A 16,021-nucleotide genomic window follows, 5' to 3' on the forward strand; every position below is an offset into this window, starting at 1 on the left:
TGGGGAGGTAGACATTGTTATCCCCACATGCTTAGTAAGTGGCAGAAGCTACAATTCAAACCCATTACCTCTGAGTCCAATGTTCTTCCAATTACAAACCAGCCTACTAATTTATTATTGGCCAAAACCCTCAGGAAGCCCATTTAGCCCTATTTTGGAAATTAATGAGACTTCAAGAGTCTCACTGCACTAAGCAGAATTATGTTGTGAGGAAAGAATGTATGCTTGTCTTTGCTTGCTGGAGACCTTGTGCAGAGTGCCGCACCAGAGCCTCAGTGTCTTATCTGTAAGATGAGGGTGAGGGTCACCTTGAAGCATGGCTGGAAGGAGGTAAACCTATGCAAAAGTGCTGGCACAAAGACTGACAGGTGGTAATTATTCATCAGCGTTAGCACTCTTCCATTCTTCACCTCACCAGGTCTTTGTACCCAGAGACCTCAGAATTGAGTTCCTGTAGCTGAAGTCTTTGGTCTATGATGAGGAGGGGCAGGCTGTGGCAGGGGCTGACCATCTTCCATGACATCAAATACAAAGCCAAGAGATATGCTCCAAAGTCCCATAAGATCCCCTTTCCCCTCCCTTTGGTGGCCTGTCCCCGGTAATATCCCCCTTCCATAAGCTGAAATAAAACTTATCCTAGAACTACATCCTTGAAATTCCAGGATCAAAGAAAGCCCTCAGTCTGGAATTCTGGAATATAACTAAAAAGGTCTTCCTACTCCCTCTCCAAGCCATATCCACATCCTGAGTGATACTATAAGCTTCACGGTGAGTACATAACGCACACCCCACACTGACCCCTCCTGGCCTTCATCTTTTCAAATGCTATTCTTTGATCCCCCCAACTGTGTGGTAGAGGAGGCCCCCTTAGTCACCAGTGCTCTTCCCCACTCTCGGAGTTCAACTGGTTTGCAGGGCCCTCTTTAGTCTAAAGAGAGATCTCCATAGGAAGTGGCTCTCCAAAGCCGGATGAGGACCTGTGCTGCAGGATTTGCGCAGAGTGAAATCTCAAATGCCTACAGGGCCAGACAGGTAGAGCAAATGAATTAAGAAGGTAGATGTAATTCAGTGGAGAATGGCGGGGACCGTGGTGAAATCAAATGGCCAGGGCACCTCACCTCTGCTCACCGTGCCCATCCCAGCTCTTCACATAGTCAGAAGAAGCCAGAAATTCAGTTTCTTTTTGGGTGAAACCTCCCAGTTTTAAAAATGCTCATTTTGAAATGTTTTCAAACACAATCATCTTAAAAACAAAAGTCTGCAGCCCCCTTTTCACCAGCTTGGGGTCCTAGTCTGTGCCGCGCTTTACAGCTCTATTGTTGAGCCCCAGTCATTCCCAGCGCCTCCTTCCCAGGTCTGGCCCCTTTTCCTCTCTACCTCCGCTTCTTTTCACTTTCCGCAGCTTGGGCTCACTTTCTTTACCGATCTCGCCGCTCTTCTGAGGGTGCCGCAATCTTTCCGCGCATCTTACCGCCCCAGGCGCTCCCCGAGAGCTGCAGAGGAACAGCTGGAGAGGTGCTCTCTGACGCAGACTCACATTTCCCCCTGGGAACACCTGAGGGAGGGGACAAGGCCTCGCCCTGCGGGCCCCCACTCTAACTGGAAAAACAGGACCTCACCCTCGGGAACTCCAGGGTGAGGGAGGGCGCAGGGGGCACCTCCCCCGGAAAACCCACACCTCCCACTGGGTTAAAAAGGGAAGGGAGGACAGGGTCAAGGGACGCGACAGAGCAGTGCGGTTTCTGTATGGGAAACCTCAGTTGTTTAGGCACCCCTCTGCTCAAGTCACTTCCGAAGCAGTCGATTCTTGGGGAGAGACGATGCGGACAGAGGGCGACTCCTACGCAGATAGCCCTGTCCCCGCGCCCCAGGTCGGTCGCGCGCGCAGCTGCGGTAGTCACTGCGCTTCCCCGCCCCCGCGCCTGGATGCCCCCCTTCCCTCTCCCCGCCAGACCCGGAGCAGGAGCTCCGCCCCCAATGCGCCGCCCCAGCCCCAGCGCCTTAAAACCCGGTGCACACCGCCCAGCCGCGCCCTGTCTGCCGCACCTCTCCTTTCTTTTGTAGCTCCTGCCGCAGCCGCACGCCCGGTCCTGATCCCAGCACCATGAGCTTCGGCTCGGAGCACTACCTGTGCTCCGCCTCCTCCTACCGCAAGGTGTTCGGGGATGGCTCTCGCCTGTCCGCGCGCCTTTCTGGGGCCGGCGGCTCGGGCAGCTTCCGCTCGCAGTCGCTGTCCCGCTGCAATGTGGCCTCCTCAGCCGCCTGCTCCTCGGCTTCGTCGCTTGGCCTGGGCCTGGCCTACCGCCGGTCCCCGGCGTCCGACGGACTGGACCTGAGCCAGGCGGCGGCGCGCACCAACGAGTACAAGATCATCCGCACCAACGAGAAGGAGCAGCTGCAGGGCCTCAACGACCGCTTCGCGGTGTTCATCGAGAAGGTGCATCAACTGGAGACGCAGAACCGAGCGCTCGAGGCCGAGCTGGCCGCGCTGCGGCAGCGCCACGCCGAGCCGTCGCGCGTCGGCGAGCTCTTCCAGCGCGAGCTGCGCGACCTGCGCGCGCAGCTGGAGGAGGCGAGCTCGGCGCGCGCGCAGGCCCTGCTGGAGCGCGACGGCCTGGCCGAGGAGGTGCAGCGGCTGCGGGCGCGCTGCGAGGAGGAGAGCCGCGGGCGCGAAGGCGCCGAGCGCGCCCTGAAGGCGCAGCAGCGCGACGTGGACGGCGCCACGTTGGCCCGCCTGGACCTGGAGAAGAAGGTGGAGTCGCTGCTGGACGAGCTGGCCTTCGTGCGCCAGGTGCACGACGAAGAGGTAGCCGAGCTGCTGGCCACGCTGCAGGCTTCGTCGCAGGCCGCGGCCGAGGTGGACGTGGCTGTGGCTAAACCAGACCTGACTTCGGCGCTGAGGGAGATCCGCGCCCAGTATGAGTCCCTGGCCGCTAAGAACCTGCAGTCCGCGGAGGAGTGGTACAAGTCCAAGTTCGCCAACCTGAACGAGCAGGCGGCGCGCAGCACCGAGGCCATCCGGGCCAGCCGCGAGGAGATCCACGAGTACCGGCGCCAGCTGCAGGCACGCACCATCGAGATTGAGGGCCTGCGCGGGGCCAATGAGTCCTTGGAGAGGCAGATTTTGGAGCTGGAGGAGCGGCACAGCGCTGAGGTGGCTGGCTACCAGGTAAGGACCGGAGTGCGGCGTAGGGAGGGGCGTCCTGTCCTCTCCCGAGTGTACTGCTCTTTCTGGTAAAATTGGGTCCTAGGATTTAAGGGGAGGATACGGAAGGGGAGAGAGTGGCCTCGACTGGTGGCGTTGGCAAACGAAAAGCCCTGGAGTCTCTACTGTTAATTTTAGGGACCTGGAAGCCCTTCTTCTGGGCCCCTCCCTTTTGTCCCTGTCCTAGCCCTTCTAACAAAGAAGCCCTTAAACTTCTTTGGAGTCTGAAAATCTAACTATGCCTCTCTGTCAGCAAGTGGGCATGCACACACTGGCGACCTGGAGAACAGTCCCCCACCCAGAGTAGGAGCGAATCCAACAGGGGCGGGTTCCAGCCTCTCGATGGTGGGCGGTGCTGTCTCGACTATCTGGCTTGTCTGGTTGACTTTGAAAGGCTTTCTGTGCGCTTGAAATTGATATTTATGGAGTATCGTCTGCTTCAGGGTTGGGGGGAGAATGCTGTACTGAACTGAGGTGGGTCTTACCCTATTTTCTTGACTTGTCCTCAAAGGGGTATGTATAGATTGGGAGCCAACAAGCTGCGTGATGATTGAGATAGTAGCAACCACCCTGCTCTACTCTCCTCCCCCAACACACACACAACACACACACACACACCACACCCTCCTCCCACGATTCCCTACTGACATTTCTTCCTAAAGAAAGCCTTACACCCGGTTAGCAAAACGAGAATGGTTTGGGCGCTGTCCGAGGTGCTGATGTCGAGTTCTTCCCATCTCAGGAATTATGTCTCTCCCGTTTCATGTCCCAGTTATGAATCTCTAGGCAATTAACTGCTTTTGGTTTCTTTTTTCTTCTGTAATATCAACACATCAGTCTTGGTTACCTGCAATCAAAGGTCACCTCGTGGACAGCACCAATTTGCACTTTCATGGGTGGCTTAGCACTTAACGAAATCCATTTAATTTGCTCAGCAGCTGTGAGGTCCCACTTGAAAATTCTCATTTTCTTAACATGTTTCCCTCCTAAGTGTATGCAATAATCGAAGAGATGGTTTCTTTGTTATAGTTCATATGTTTTTTTCCATATTTCCCTGTCCTCTAAGCTCCTGTGAATGTATTGATTGGCTCTTTTTTCCCAACAAAGGCCACTGCGTCTTCAGTTTTAACATATAGAACATTCTGGGCTTATGACCACAAAGGTCACAGAGGCAGGAGACAGGGTGAATGAAAAGTGTAGAAAAGAAATAGTGTGGTTCAATTTCAAGGTAAATAAAAGCTCCTTTGAATAGAATGCCAATAATTCAGAAACTTGAAATCATTCAAGCTAGGATTGAAGTTGACATTTGATGAAATTAATAGGGTTTGGGAACATTAATAAAATAGAACCAAGAAAGGAGTAAAATCTCAAAAGTACCATTTTAGTCAGGAGCTAAAGGATTGTTATTGATGTGCAGGTATTTGCTGTTTAATACAAATGACTCCCTTTGATGAAGAAAGAAAGCCTGCTTAGATGATTTGTTTTGGTTAGTTTGGTATTACGGCATTATTTAAATAAGTACTTCTATTCTGCTTCAAAATCTGTAACTTGAACTTTTCACTATGTGCCCCAGCCTCTGGATGACTTGAATTAGTCACATTTGGTTGAGACCTCATGTTTTTTCCAGAAGCCTCAAAGGATGAGCTAGGTGGTCTACTGGAGGGCTAGCCCAGTATTCCTACAAAAAGAACAACTTACACAGAATTGCCAGCTAAATTGGGCTTTGCCATGTCCTCTGCTTGGTATAGCCCCTACATTCTAAGAGGTAGTGATGGTGTTGTCTGTCTTCTTTGCCATAAAACGTTTTCAGCATTAGACAATAGTAGGGTCATCTAGACTTGGTCTACAGGAAACAAAAAAACAATAGAAACTGCAGCATCTGCAGCTCTGCAGTCCTGCCCCCATCAGCTTAAGCCTTAGAGGACCTGCTGATGGGAGTGGAAGGGAAGGTCAGACATCAGGAAGCTATTTCCGACTCCTTGGGACCTAAGGCTGAGGTGGGTCTCACAGCCTTACCCATGGGTCCTGAAGGCCTGAACCCACAGGAGTGTCTCTGGCTATTCTAACCACCTTAGTAGTGCTGACCAGGGCAAAAAGCCTCCCTCTCCATGGTGACATTTAGCCATTGTTTTCTTGCCCTGTCATTCCATCCTCCCCCACCCCCCTTTCACTGCAGTAATGGGAGGTGATTCTCTTCTGCTTCAGAGATTAGTGGTAGGGCCATTTTCCTTTGCAAGCTTGGCACCCTCTATGAGACACAGGAAGGCCCAATTAAAGTCACGTTTTCTTGGCCCCAGAGAATTGATAGCCTATTTGAGAAGAGAAGCCTTCTTACACTTTTAAAAAGGTAAAGAATGATTCAAGGTGACACAGTAAGTATACAATAGTGTATGAGAGTCTGAATCAGGCAAGGGAAGAGATTAGGAAGAGGTAGGACTATTGTCTTCAAAAGCCAAAGGCAACTCCCCTCTATCTGAAAAGCTTAATGCTTTTCCATTTCTGAAACAGGGCAGTTCTCTTTCCTACATAGCCACTTCAGAGCACCATTAGAGTCCCAGTTCTGTTAAAGATGTCTAAGGATATTCTTGGACGGTACTGGGGTCCCAGACCTTTATTGTGGTCAGTCTTAGAAAGCTGAAGCTTTCATTGAAAGACCTTGCTGAACAATCACAGTCCCTGCTGGTTAATGCTCTCCAGGGAGATGAGCCAAGTCTGCTCTCTTCTCTCCATTATGAGATTGGAGTACAACCTAATTAAATAGGAAGGGTCTGGCCCTTTGGAGATTGGGGGTGGCAGTGACTGCATATAAATCTATAGTTTGATAGATCCATTTCTGAAATTAGAATTAAAAAAAAAAAGCTACATTGGCTTTTTTTTTTTAAGCTCTTCCATCTGGTTTTTGTTTTGTTTCATTTTGTTTGCCCTCCCCCATCTCACTGCATTACTGTCACCTGGGCCACCATGATAGCTTCTTTACAGAAATAAATTTAAATTAATGGTTCCTAAACCAAATGACACACAAACAAGGTCAATTGGGGGCTTAAAAAAATTCTCAGGTCCACTCCCAAAGATACAGATTCAGCAGTTTGTAGATGGGGCCCAGGAATATGCATTTTTCAATAACAGTGCTGCATCCCGTAGGTTCTCAGGCTGATTTTGGAGTGCGCTGACTTAAACCACATTTTCCAGTAAAGCAACTTACAGTGCAAGATTTTAGAGTGTGGTGGAGGAAAGAAAAAGATGGGGATGAAGCCAAGACAGGAGTGAGAATAAGGCTCACACTAACCTGTGAGTGAACCACAAATAAAAACACGCTCTCCCCAGCCAGTAATTCAGGATGGCCAGGGCAGTCATTGTGGATGGCTTCTTCCAATCAGACTGTGCTGCTCTCACTACTGCTCCCCTGGCTGAGGGCCCCTCAAAAGTGATGAAATCCACAGCGCTGTCTGTGGGTTCTCTTCTCCACTGCAGAGGCGCGTGTGGCCAGCTTTCTCTTACTCCCACCCTGCATCCTACCAGCCATGGGCAAGATGCTCAGCATTTGTCTTAACTACTTGGGGAGAGACCCCAGCTGGAGCTGGGAGTGCCTCGCTCCCATTCCCTCAGGCTAAGCCGGCAGCAGCTGCGTGGTTGGGGGAGGGGGCAGACTGCAGCGTTCTGCTCCGATTTCGAGCTGGAGGCCATCTTTGGCAGGGCTTTTGAAGGGCAATGCAAGACAACAGCCTCGTGTGGGGTGGAGAGCGCAAACAAAGAGACAGAGACATTGAAGAGCCATCGGTGGTCAGCAGGCAGCACAATTCCCCCTGAAAGAAGCAAGTCATGCATTTGTCTACTCTGCTGCATAAAATATATATGTGAAATCCCTAACATAAAAGTTCAAGGAAATCTCATCCATCTAGAACTCAGCTCCCCAACCACCTCTTATTTGGAAAATACAGCAGTGAAACAGAAATAATTTTTTTTAATGCCAGAGTCACTCTACCTGAAAAAAAATTTTTTTAAGAAAAGGACCTAATTAACCTACTGATGAGACAAAACATCTATCTCTAAAGCACATATTAAGAAATTGGCCACTCTGAAGCCCCTAGCCTACTCATTCTTATTTTACATGATTCTAAAACGCTTTGTTTGGATTTCAAGCCAGATAGAAGAGAAGGGCGGACCACAGGAGTCGGGCATTGTTAAGAATGAGTAGCAGCAAATCTGTTCATCTTTCAGGACAAAGAAAACCAAAGAGCAGCAACATTGATTCAAACACTGCTCTTTGGGACCATTTAGCGTACAATGAAACAGCCTGATATACCTCAGTTGACCTGAAAGATAAAAGATATCACAGAATAATATTTTTTAAAATTGATCATTATCATGACTCTTAATTGCTGAGGAGGATTGCATTATGTGTAATGGCATCATTGTAGTGGTATAAGCCACTGTAGAAAGGTTTTTATTCAAAATCGCTTTTTTAAAAATCTGGTGCTTTAAGGCATATGCCTGCAACTATCCAATATTAAAATTTTATTATGTATTACTTTTCTTAGTTATTTAAGGGGTCATAGGGAAGGATCATGATTATTTGTCCATATCGTCAAAAAGATGGAGAATCACATGGTATGACATCAATAATAATAAAAATCACTAATATTTATTGAATACTTCCTATGTGCCATGCTGTTCTAATGTCTGTTATCTAATTTAACAGATAATGGACTCATCTACTAATGTAAAATGCATTAAATTGGAATCTTAATTTGAGAATCTCAGAAAAGAATAAACACTATAATTTTCCATATGCAGACATGGAAGGTTTGATGAAATTAAAATGTAGAAAACTAGCAAAGGTACATTGGATGTTAGTGGCAGGGCAAAAAATGCAACCCAAAGATCCTGATGAAATGCCCCTTTTTTCCTCTTCTCGAATTTCTCCTGCTCCCTTGCATAATGATAATATTTTCTCCTTTCTCCTTTTTCCCTAACCCCGACTCCTTTTCCCCTTACCCCAGGAATGTTGATTCTCTTGCTCCTAACGCATCACTAGCAGAACTTGCTTGTAGGGTAGTGTAACTTCAAATAGCAACCATTATGTAAAATTTCTTGGTAAAAATCCTTTTATGCCCTCATGATCTCTTAACACACTTTGAAATACTTGCATCACTGTCCAGTGTCATATGAATTTTTCCCACTATCATTGCTTATCCTGTACCCATAAGTCAATTGAGATTCTCCTTTGCAGTATTCCTGTCAATATTTATAGAACAGGTAGGTGGCATGAATTTTAATTCTTTCTGCAAATTCTCTTAATTTGGAAGTTTGCACCCCCTGATTTATCAGCCTTACCTTTCACCATTGCTTTGTCATCCCCACGCAGGGGAATTGCAAGGGCCCCTCAGCACTTACTTTCTTGAAGTTTCTGATACGTTATCTGCATCACTGTTTCATAAAAATAACTCTCAACCACTGTGTTCTTCATGTCTCCAAAGTGGCAGCTGAATTATGTAGGTTATTTGCTCACACCTTTTCAGGTCATAAGAAAAGAAGTGCTTATGTTGCATCACTTTCATTCATTCAACAGTTATTCATTGAGCATCAACAGTGTGCATTGTGCTAGGCTCTGGGCTTCCAGGGTGACCTAGACAGAAAGGGTCCCTGAATCTATGTTAATTATGTTCTAGAGCAGTAATTCTTAACCAAGAGGGATTTGCCCCTTAGGTGACTCTTAGCAATGTCTGGAGACATTTTTGGTTATCACAACTGGAAGAAGAAAAGTGTGTACTTCTGGCAGCTAGCACCTAGAGGCCAGGAATGCTGCTAAACATCCTACAATGCACAGGATGGCCCCCCAAAACAAAGAATTATCCACTCAAAAACATCAATAGTGCCAAGGTGGAAAAACCCTGTGATAGAGGAAAGCAACTGAAAATAAATTAGTACGCTAATGAATGAACAAGATAATTTCATGTAATGTTAAGAGCTAAGACCAGGGTGGCTGCATTCAAGTGGGTGCTTTTTTTCTAATTTGTTCTCCCATTGGGGGTACCTTTTTCTAATTTGTGCAAGGTTCCTGCATGGGCTAGCAGCTGCCCTGGCTCGAAGTAAAATAATGCGTTGGATTAGTGAAGGGAGGATGGGATGACTTGAGGCCAGGAGTTCAAAAGCAACCCGAGCAACATAGTGAGACCTCCTCTCTACAAAAAAAAAAAAAAAAGAAAGAAAAGAAAGAAAGAAAGAAATTAGCCAGACATGGTGGTGTGCACCTGTAGTCCCAGCTACTGGGGAAGCTGAAGCAAGAGGATCCCTTGAGCCCAGGAGTTTGAGGTTGCGGTGAGCTATGATGACATCACTGTACTCTAGCCAGGGCAACAGAGTGAGATCCCATCTCAAAAAAATACATAAATAGAGGGCCTAGGACAGCAATGAACTTGGTATGTTTAAGGAGCAATAGAGAAGGCCAGAGCGGCTGAAACACATTGAGCAAAGGGAAGAGTATATGTACTGCTGAGGAGTTTGGATTTTATCCAAAGCTGTTGGAGAGCTTTAAGCAGGTAAGCAACAGGATCTGCTTTGTTTTTAAATGATCTTTCTGGCTTCTGTGTTCAGGGTCACAAATATGAAGCTATTTCTCTTCCATGCATTGGTTTGGAAGAATTTGGAGCATTACATGGACCTAGTTTCTTTGTTAAAATATTATAATTTCAGTCTGCCATTTGGATTGTTTAAAAATCCTGTGAAGCAATTATGCTTCCTCCTTATCTGTCATGTAAAATGCTTTCAGTAAAGTGACTGAGTGGCAGACTTCCAGGAAACCATCAAAATGAACACAGACATGGAATGGAGGGAGAGAAGGCTTGCTGTCTCCTCTCTGTGCTTTCCACAGTTAGAATTTTCTGAATCTAAGCTCCTAACCTGAGGCTTTGGTTTTGGAAAGGACATGTAATAACAGAGTTATTCAGCAACAATACAACAAGGAAGGGAGTGATAGTAAGTGACTGTAAAAAGAAAAAAAAATCATCTCCCAGTGTTCATTTGAGACCCATGTGCTTGTGGTAGAAGTTCCCAGCCCTCACCATGCACCCAAATCTCCTGGGGACCTTTATGAAAAAAGGTAAATGCTGGGACACCACCCCAGAGCAAATCATCAGAATCTGGGCTTGGGGACAGGCCTGGATGTAAGCATTTTATATTCCTCAGGGGGGTTTAATATGTAGTCAGGGTTGAGAATCCTGCCTTGTGGAAATCTCGATCGATTTCAGCTGTCCTGGCCTAACTATTCTGGATATGTCGCTTTTTCAGGATAGCATTGGGCAGCTGGAGAATGATCTGAGGAACACCAAGAGTGAGATGGCACGCCACCTTCGGGAATACCAGGACCTGCTCAACGTCAAAATGGCTCTTGACATTGAGATAGCAGCTTACAGGTACCTCAAAGGGCGTGCTGACTGCGCACCCAATCATATGCAGTCACCTGGGGGCAATACTACCCAGATAAGTGCTTCTGGTCTTTCTGGTTTCTGATCAGTGAGGGAGCATAAGGAAGGGCATCACTGCCCCTTTCAGCTGAGCTGACCCCTCTGTCCCTCCACCTGGATATATCCCAGCTCCACTTACTAGTCCTGGAGTATTCTACCTACCTCTGCCAAGAATTTAAGGGGGCAATGTGAGTACACAGAGATTGAAATAAAAATCCATCAGGCTGGGCACGGTGGCTCATGCCTATAATCCCAGGACTTTGGGAAGCTTAGGCAGAAGGATCACTTGAGGCCAGGAGTTCAATATCAGCCTGGGCAACGTATCGAAACCCCACCTCTACAAAAAATTTAAAAATTAGCCCAGTGTGTGGCCGATCACTTGAGCCCGGGAGTTCAAGGGTGCAATGAACTATGATCATGTCACTGCACTCCGGCCTGGGTGACAGAGTGAGACCCTGTCTCAAAAAAAAAAAAAAAAAGAGTTTTTATACAATCTAGAAAGCCTGATAGGTGAGTTATATCCCCAGATTCCTACTCAAAGCAATGTTTAAGTGAACATTTGCCTTTTAAAAAAAAAAGTATTAACAGTAGCTGCTAGGGTTTTTTTTTTTTTTTTTTTAATTGACACATTGTAATTGTACATATTTATGGGGCAGCTGCTATTACTTGAATGACCACTATGTGTCAGGCACGAGGTATTAGGTCATATTGTTCTCAGTGTGCAGATGAGGACACTGAACCACAGACTGTGTGACTTGCTCAAAGTCACAGTGCAGGTAAATGGCAGAGCTCAGATTCAAGCCCAGATCTGTCTGGACATTTTTGCTTTACACTATGTATACTACTTCAAAACAAATCTCCAAGCATATCTGATAGTGTCTCGAGTTTCTCATTTAAAAAAAAAGGATGATAAAAACTATTAGTTATGAGAAAAAAAGATATTGAGGCCACTGTTACAGTGCAGTTTAGGCTAGGCTGAGAAAAAGGGTGGGATCGGAAATAGTGTCATTCACTGGCTTTTGTTGCTGCTGGTTCCATTCCCTTTGTACCCTTATTCATTGAAAAAGTACAAATCTCAAATTCAGGCTGAATTAAGCTGCAGTTCCTCCCTCCTTTGTGAACTTCTCACTTCCTTATCCTTGTTGCAGTTAAGGTGTTAATTAGGAAAATTGCTTCTCCCTAGAGTTTTGTAGACTCTAATTGCCAAAACTGGGTGTGATATGGCCCTGAGGAGTTGTGGGTTCTCCTTCTGGGATGTATTTGTGAATAGGATAGGTTTCCCTCGGGCAGTCGTGCTTTAAACAGAGCTGGTGCTGCAGGTGTGGGCATCGCACCCACGTGTATGTGCATGCACCCAGGCTCCAACTCTTTGAGCCTTGGAATTCAATATTTATCATTGGTCTCAGTCTCATGAGGAAACTGCCAAGTACTTTGGAATCTCTTTAAAATGAATAAGGAATGGAGGGTTAAATTCTTTTTTAATAAAAGTTATAAGTTGACTTCCTAAGAATTTTTCTCTGTTGGATTTTCAGGAAACTGCTGGAAGGTGAAGAGACACGTTTCAGCACCAGTGGATTAAGCATTTCAGGGCTGAATCCACCTCCCAATCCAAGTTATCTGCTCCCACCTAGAATCCTCAGTTCTGCAACCTCCAAAGTATCATCCACTGGGCTGTCACTTAAGAAAGAAGAGGAGGAGGAGGAGGCCTCTAAGGTAGCCTCTAAGAAAACCTCCCAGATAGGAGAAAGTTTTGAAGAAATATTGGAGGAGACGGTAATATCCACTAAGAAAACCGAGAAATCAAATATAGAAGAAAGCACCATCTCAAGCCAAAAAATATAATTTCATTGCTTAAAAAAAGTTAATGCTTAAGAGGGAATAATATGCATTTGACTTGTTAAACAGCCTATTCCTGATCCCTAACACCTGCCACCACTATAAAATATCTTCAAGGCTTCAGTCTCACATTTAGTATTGATACTTTCTCTAATAAGAAAACCACCCCTTAGCTTGAAGGAAACTGCAGTCCTGGAGCAATCACAGAGGAGTTATCTAAGAATACAGCTTTCTCACCTAAAGCTCAGAATTCACAGTGATAGATGATTCAGGTGCAGAGGAAGTACAAACTAAGGTGCTAAATCTGTGATCATCATCATTTGCTGTGAACTGAAATTAAAACTGTATTTATTCACTATGCCCAGCCATTACTCAGCTATGTAATCTTACTCTAGATGCCTGAAATATAAGATCACTGCCAAAGATAAACCAATGGTCCATACCCAATTCCACTCTGATAGAACTGTTTCAGAAATGATAGGTGTTTGTTTAATGGACACTTTCCTTTCTACCTTCCTCAATTCCATATATCCTTTTCTTCCATCCAGGAAAAAAAAAAGGCTAGTGTAGTATTCTTCCCTTTTAAATGCATTTAGGTTCTTTCACGAGAACTTACCCCCTTTAATAATCTTGCTCAATAGGTAAAATTCAATGCATGTTGACCACTTCTATGATTCATGTAATGACTTATCCCTGCCCAGTTCATAGTCTTTCAATTCTGTAGGTTAAACAAAAATGGCAGTGATAAATTTTAAGGGTTTCCCCCAACAAATAAAATAATGGAAAGAATATCTAGATGTTAGGCTTTCAGCTTATTCAAATCCATTTAATTAGGGGGGAAAAACTATTAAGAATATAGCTTTTCACCTTAACTTTAGAAGCACAGTAATAGTCATCCCAAACTGTGTTTAAGCTGACCTTAGATTTAGTAGTATAAACTAGAAGAAGTGAGTGTTTCTATGAGTGGAAAAAGCCAAGGTGTCACTTATCTGTGTCAGTTCATTTGTGGTGAAATAGAATTAGCTGTTTCATGCCCTTGCCCTGAGAATCCACATATTCCCCTTCCCACTAGTCCAGGTCCAAAAGAGGCCTTGCTTTCACTCTCCTTTGCCTTTTACGAGTGCTCAGTGTAGGATATTTTATCACCAGGACACAATGCTACTGCCCAAAAGTAAAAGAAACCACTTCTGGTCAATCCACACCACCAGCAAATATAAAAAAGATCTTTCTGTTTTCTAAGAGTCTTGCCCAGCGTTTTCCCCATGGCTGCATGGTTGTTGAGGTCCTGCAGGAGAGGAGGAGACACTCAGACCAGGGCAGGGGTGCGCTTGCTCCTGCTCGCTTGCTAGGAAGTAGATTCTTGAAGAGTCAGCTCTTCATCTGCCCAACTGTGTCGCATCCGCATTGCCCAGTCTTTCCTGTGTGCCATGTTTGACACGGGATTTGTTCTCTGTCCTCAGTCACTTCCACCAGAGCTGAAGAGTGGCCCCGTCTCGGTTCCACATCTCCCTTAAGAGCTCGGTGGTGATAGGACGTGATGCTTTTACTGAACTTCCTTACCCTAGCACATGCTTCAGTAGTTCAAGGAACTTCAAAGATACTTCTCTCTTCTTCCTTTCCCTCGCCCCATCCAGCCCTGTCTTTACTCCTCACTCTCACTGTAAGACATTATTAGTAAAATAAGAAATTAAAAGTCACACAAATCCCACCAACATAATTCGTGTTCTGTGGTTCCTGCTGTTTCACTGAGAGAAGCACTGCTTTGGTTCAGAGGGTCAAGTCTTCCCCTGACTGATCTGTATCTTCTTTTCACTGAGTCATCCCCAAGTGCCATGAACTCGTTTAGAAAAGAAAGACATTTAGAGCATCTTACGGAGTCGACAAATTATTAAATTACAATAATTGGTAACATGGAAAATGTTCAGAGTCACAGGCAGAGAGGTACACGGAAAGGAAGCCAGCAACGGCAACTGTTATGACCACCGGACAACAAAACGAGAGAGACTGTGGGGAAGCCTGCCTGCAAAGGACCTTCACGATATCCAATATGACTTTCAGATCCGTTAGACAGTGAGATCCCCCGCCCTGAGAATTAGCTGTAATTTATTCAGTACCTACTTATTATAGTCAGACACTGTACTAGGCAGCAAACATAGAATTATTTAAGCCTCACAACCACTCTTTAGATAGAGTATTTGTATGCCCATTTTACAAATGAAGGCGAACCTCAGAATAACAAGGCGAAGACCCTCGTCTGACGTCACACAGTACGCGGCAGAGCTGGGATTTGGACCTCAGTCTTCTGTCTGATGCCACAGTGTTTTCTTTTCTTCCCTATGTTGCCTCTCCACATAGAAGCAAGTCCCCTCACTTATGGGAATAGACATTTTTCTTTTTATCTTTTTTCACCCCTTCCTCACCAGGTTTTGCTTAAGGTTTCTGTGCCCCGGAGACCTTTGGCAACACCAAGTCCTGCACACAAACTGCTATTTGCAGACTTCCTCAGCCTACTGCCTTCCTGCATTGCAGTGAGATGGTGGTAGCTCAAAACTGGGCTCTGGGACCATCCCACCGTGAGTCACCTCTGCTCCTGCTAAAAATTAGAGTTGGGTGCTATTTTTCTATTTTAAAAAAAAGGTGGGTGGGATTTCTTATAATTCTGCAAAGGAATTCTGTAGCATCCCATCAAAGGGCCTGGAAATGAGAGAGTATTACAGAAGGGACGATTCTACAAGAGGTAATAAATCCAGGATACTTAGAATTCACTTTACTGCCCTGGCTAAAGGGGGGCAGAACTTGAGCAATTGTCTAGAAGCTTAGAGTCCTAAGTTTAGCTCCAGAGTTAATGCAAGTCATAGATAGCTGTGAGGATAAACTTTAGGACTTACCTTTGAACTCAAGCACAGGACCAAGTATCACCATGCATGGCTCTAAAGGCAAATGTGAAACAGTTTTTAGGCTGGGCGTGGTGGCTCACATCCGTAATTCCAGCACTTTGGGAGCCTGAGGATGGAGGATCACTTGAGGCCAGGAGTTTGAGACCAGCCTGGGCAACATAGTGAGACCCCATCTCTACAAAAAATTTAAAAATTAGCTGGGCATTGAGACACATGCCTGTAGTCCCAGCTACTCAGCAGACTGAGGTAAGAGGATTGCTTGAGCCCAAGAGTTTGAGGTTATAGTGAGCCATGATCGTGCCACTGCACTCCAACCTGGGTAACAGTAAGATCCCATTCAAAAAAAAAAATGTTTTCAATTTAAAGAATAATTTAAAAAAAAGAAACAGTTTTTAAAATGTATTTTAAAATCTATTGGAACAGAAAGCAGATTGGAAGTTGCTGGGCCTGGAGAGAGGGAGCAATGGGGAGTGACTATTCAAAGGATATGGAGTTTTATTATGGAGGGATGGAAATATTTTGGGACTAGATTGAGGTGGTGGCTGTACTGTGAATGTACTAAATGCTACCGAATCATTCATTTCAAAATGATTTTTATGTTATGTAAATTTCACCTCAAT

General features: G+C 45.6%; 1 protein-coding gene across 1 annotated transcript; it reads left to right on the forward strand.

Moving 5' to 3' along the window:
* The first annotated feature begins 2,030 nt into the window (after positions 1–2,030).
* Positions 2,031–14,216, forward strand: INA (internexin neuronal intermediate filament protein alpha). The gene is made up of 3 exons (XM_069460775.1): positions 2,031–3,169; positions 10,493–10,617; positions 12,201–14,216. The coding sequence occupies exons 1-3, from the start codon at positions 2,105–2,107 to the stop codon at positions 12,508–12,510; spliced, it is 1,500 nt and encodes a 499-aa protein (XP_069316876.1). The 5' UTR covers positions 2,031–2,104; the 3' UTR covers positions 12,511–14,216.
* Positions 14,217–16,021: the final 1,805 nt, after the last annotated feature.

Source organism: Eulemur rufifrons, chromosome 28, assembly GCF_041146395.1.
Source record: "Eulemur rufifrons isolate Redbay chromosome 28, OSU_ERuf_1, whole genome shotgun sequence".
NCBI lineage: Eukaryota > Metazoa > Chordata > Mammalia > Primates > Lemuridae > Eulemur > Eulemur rufifrons.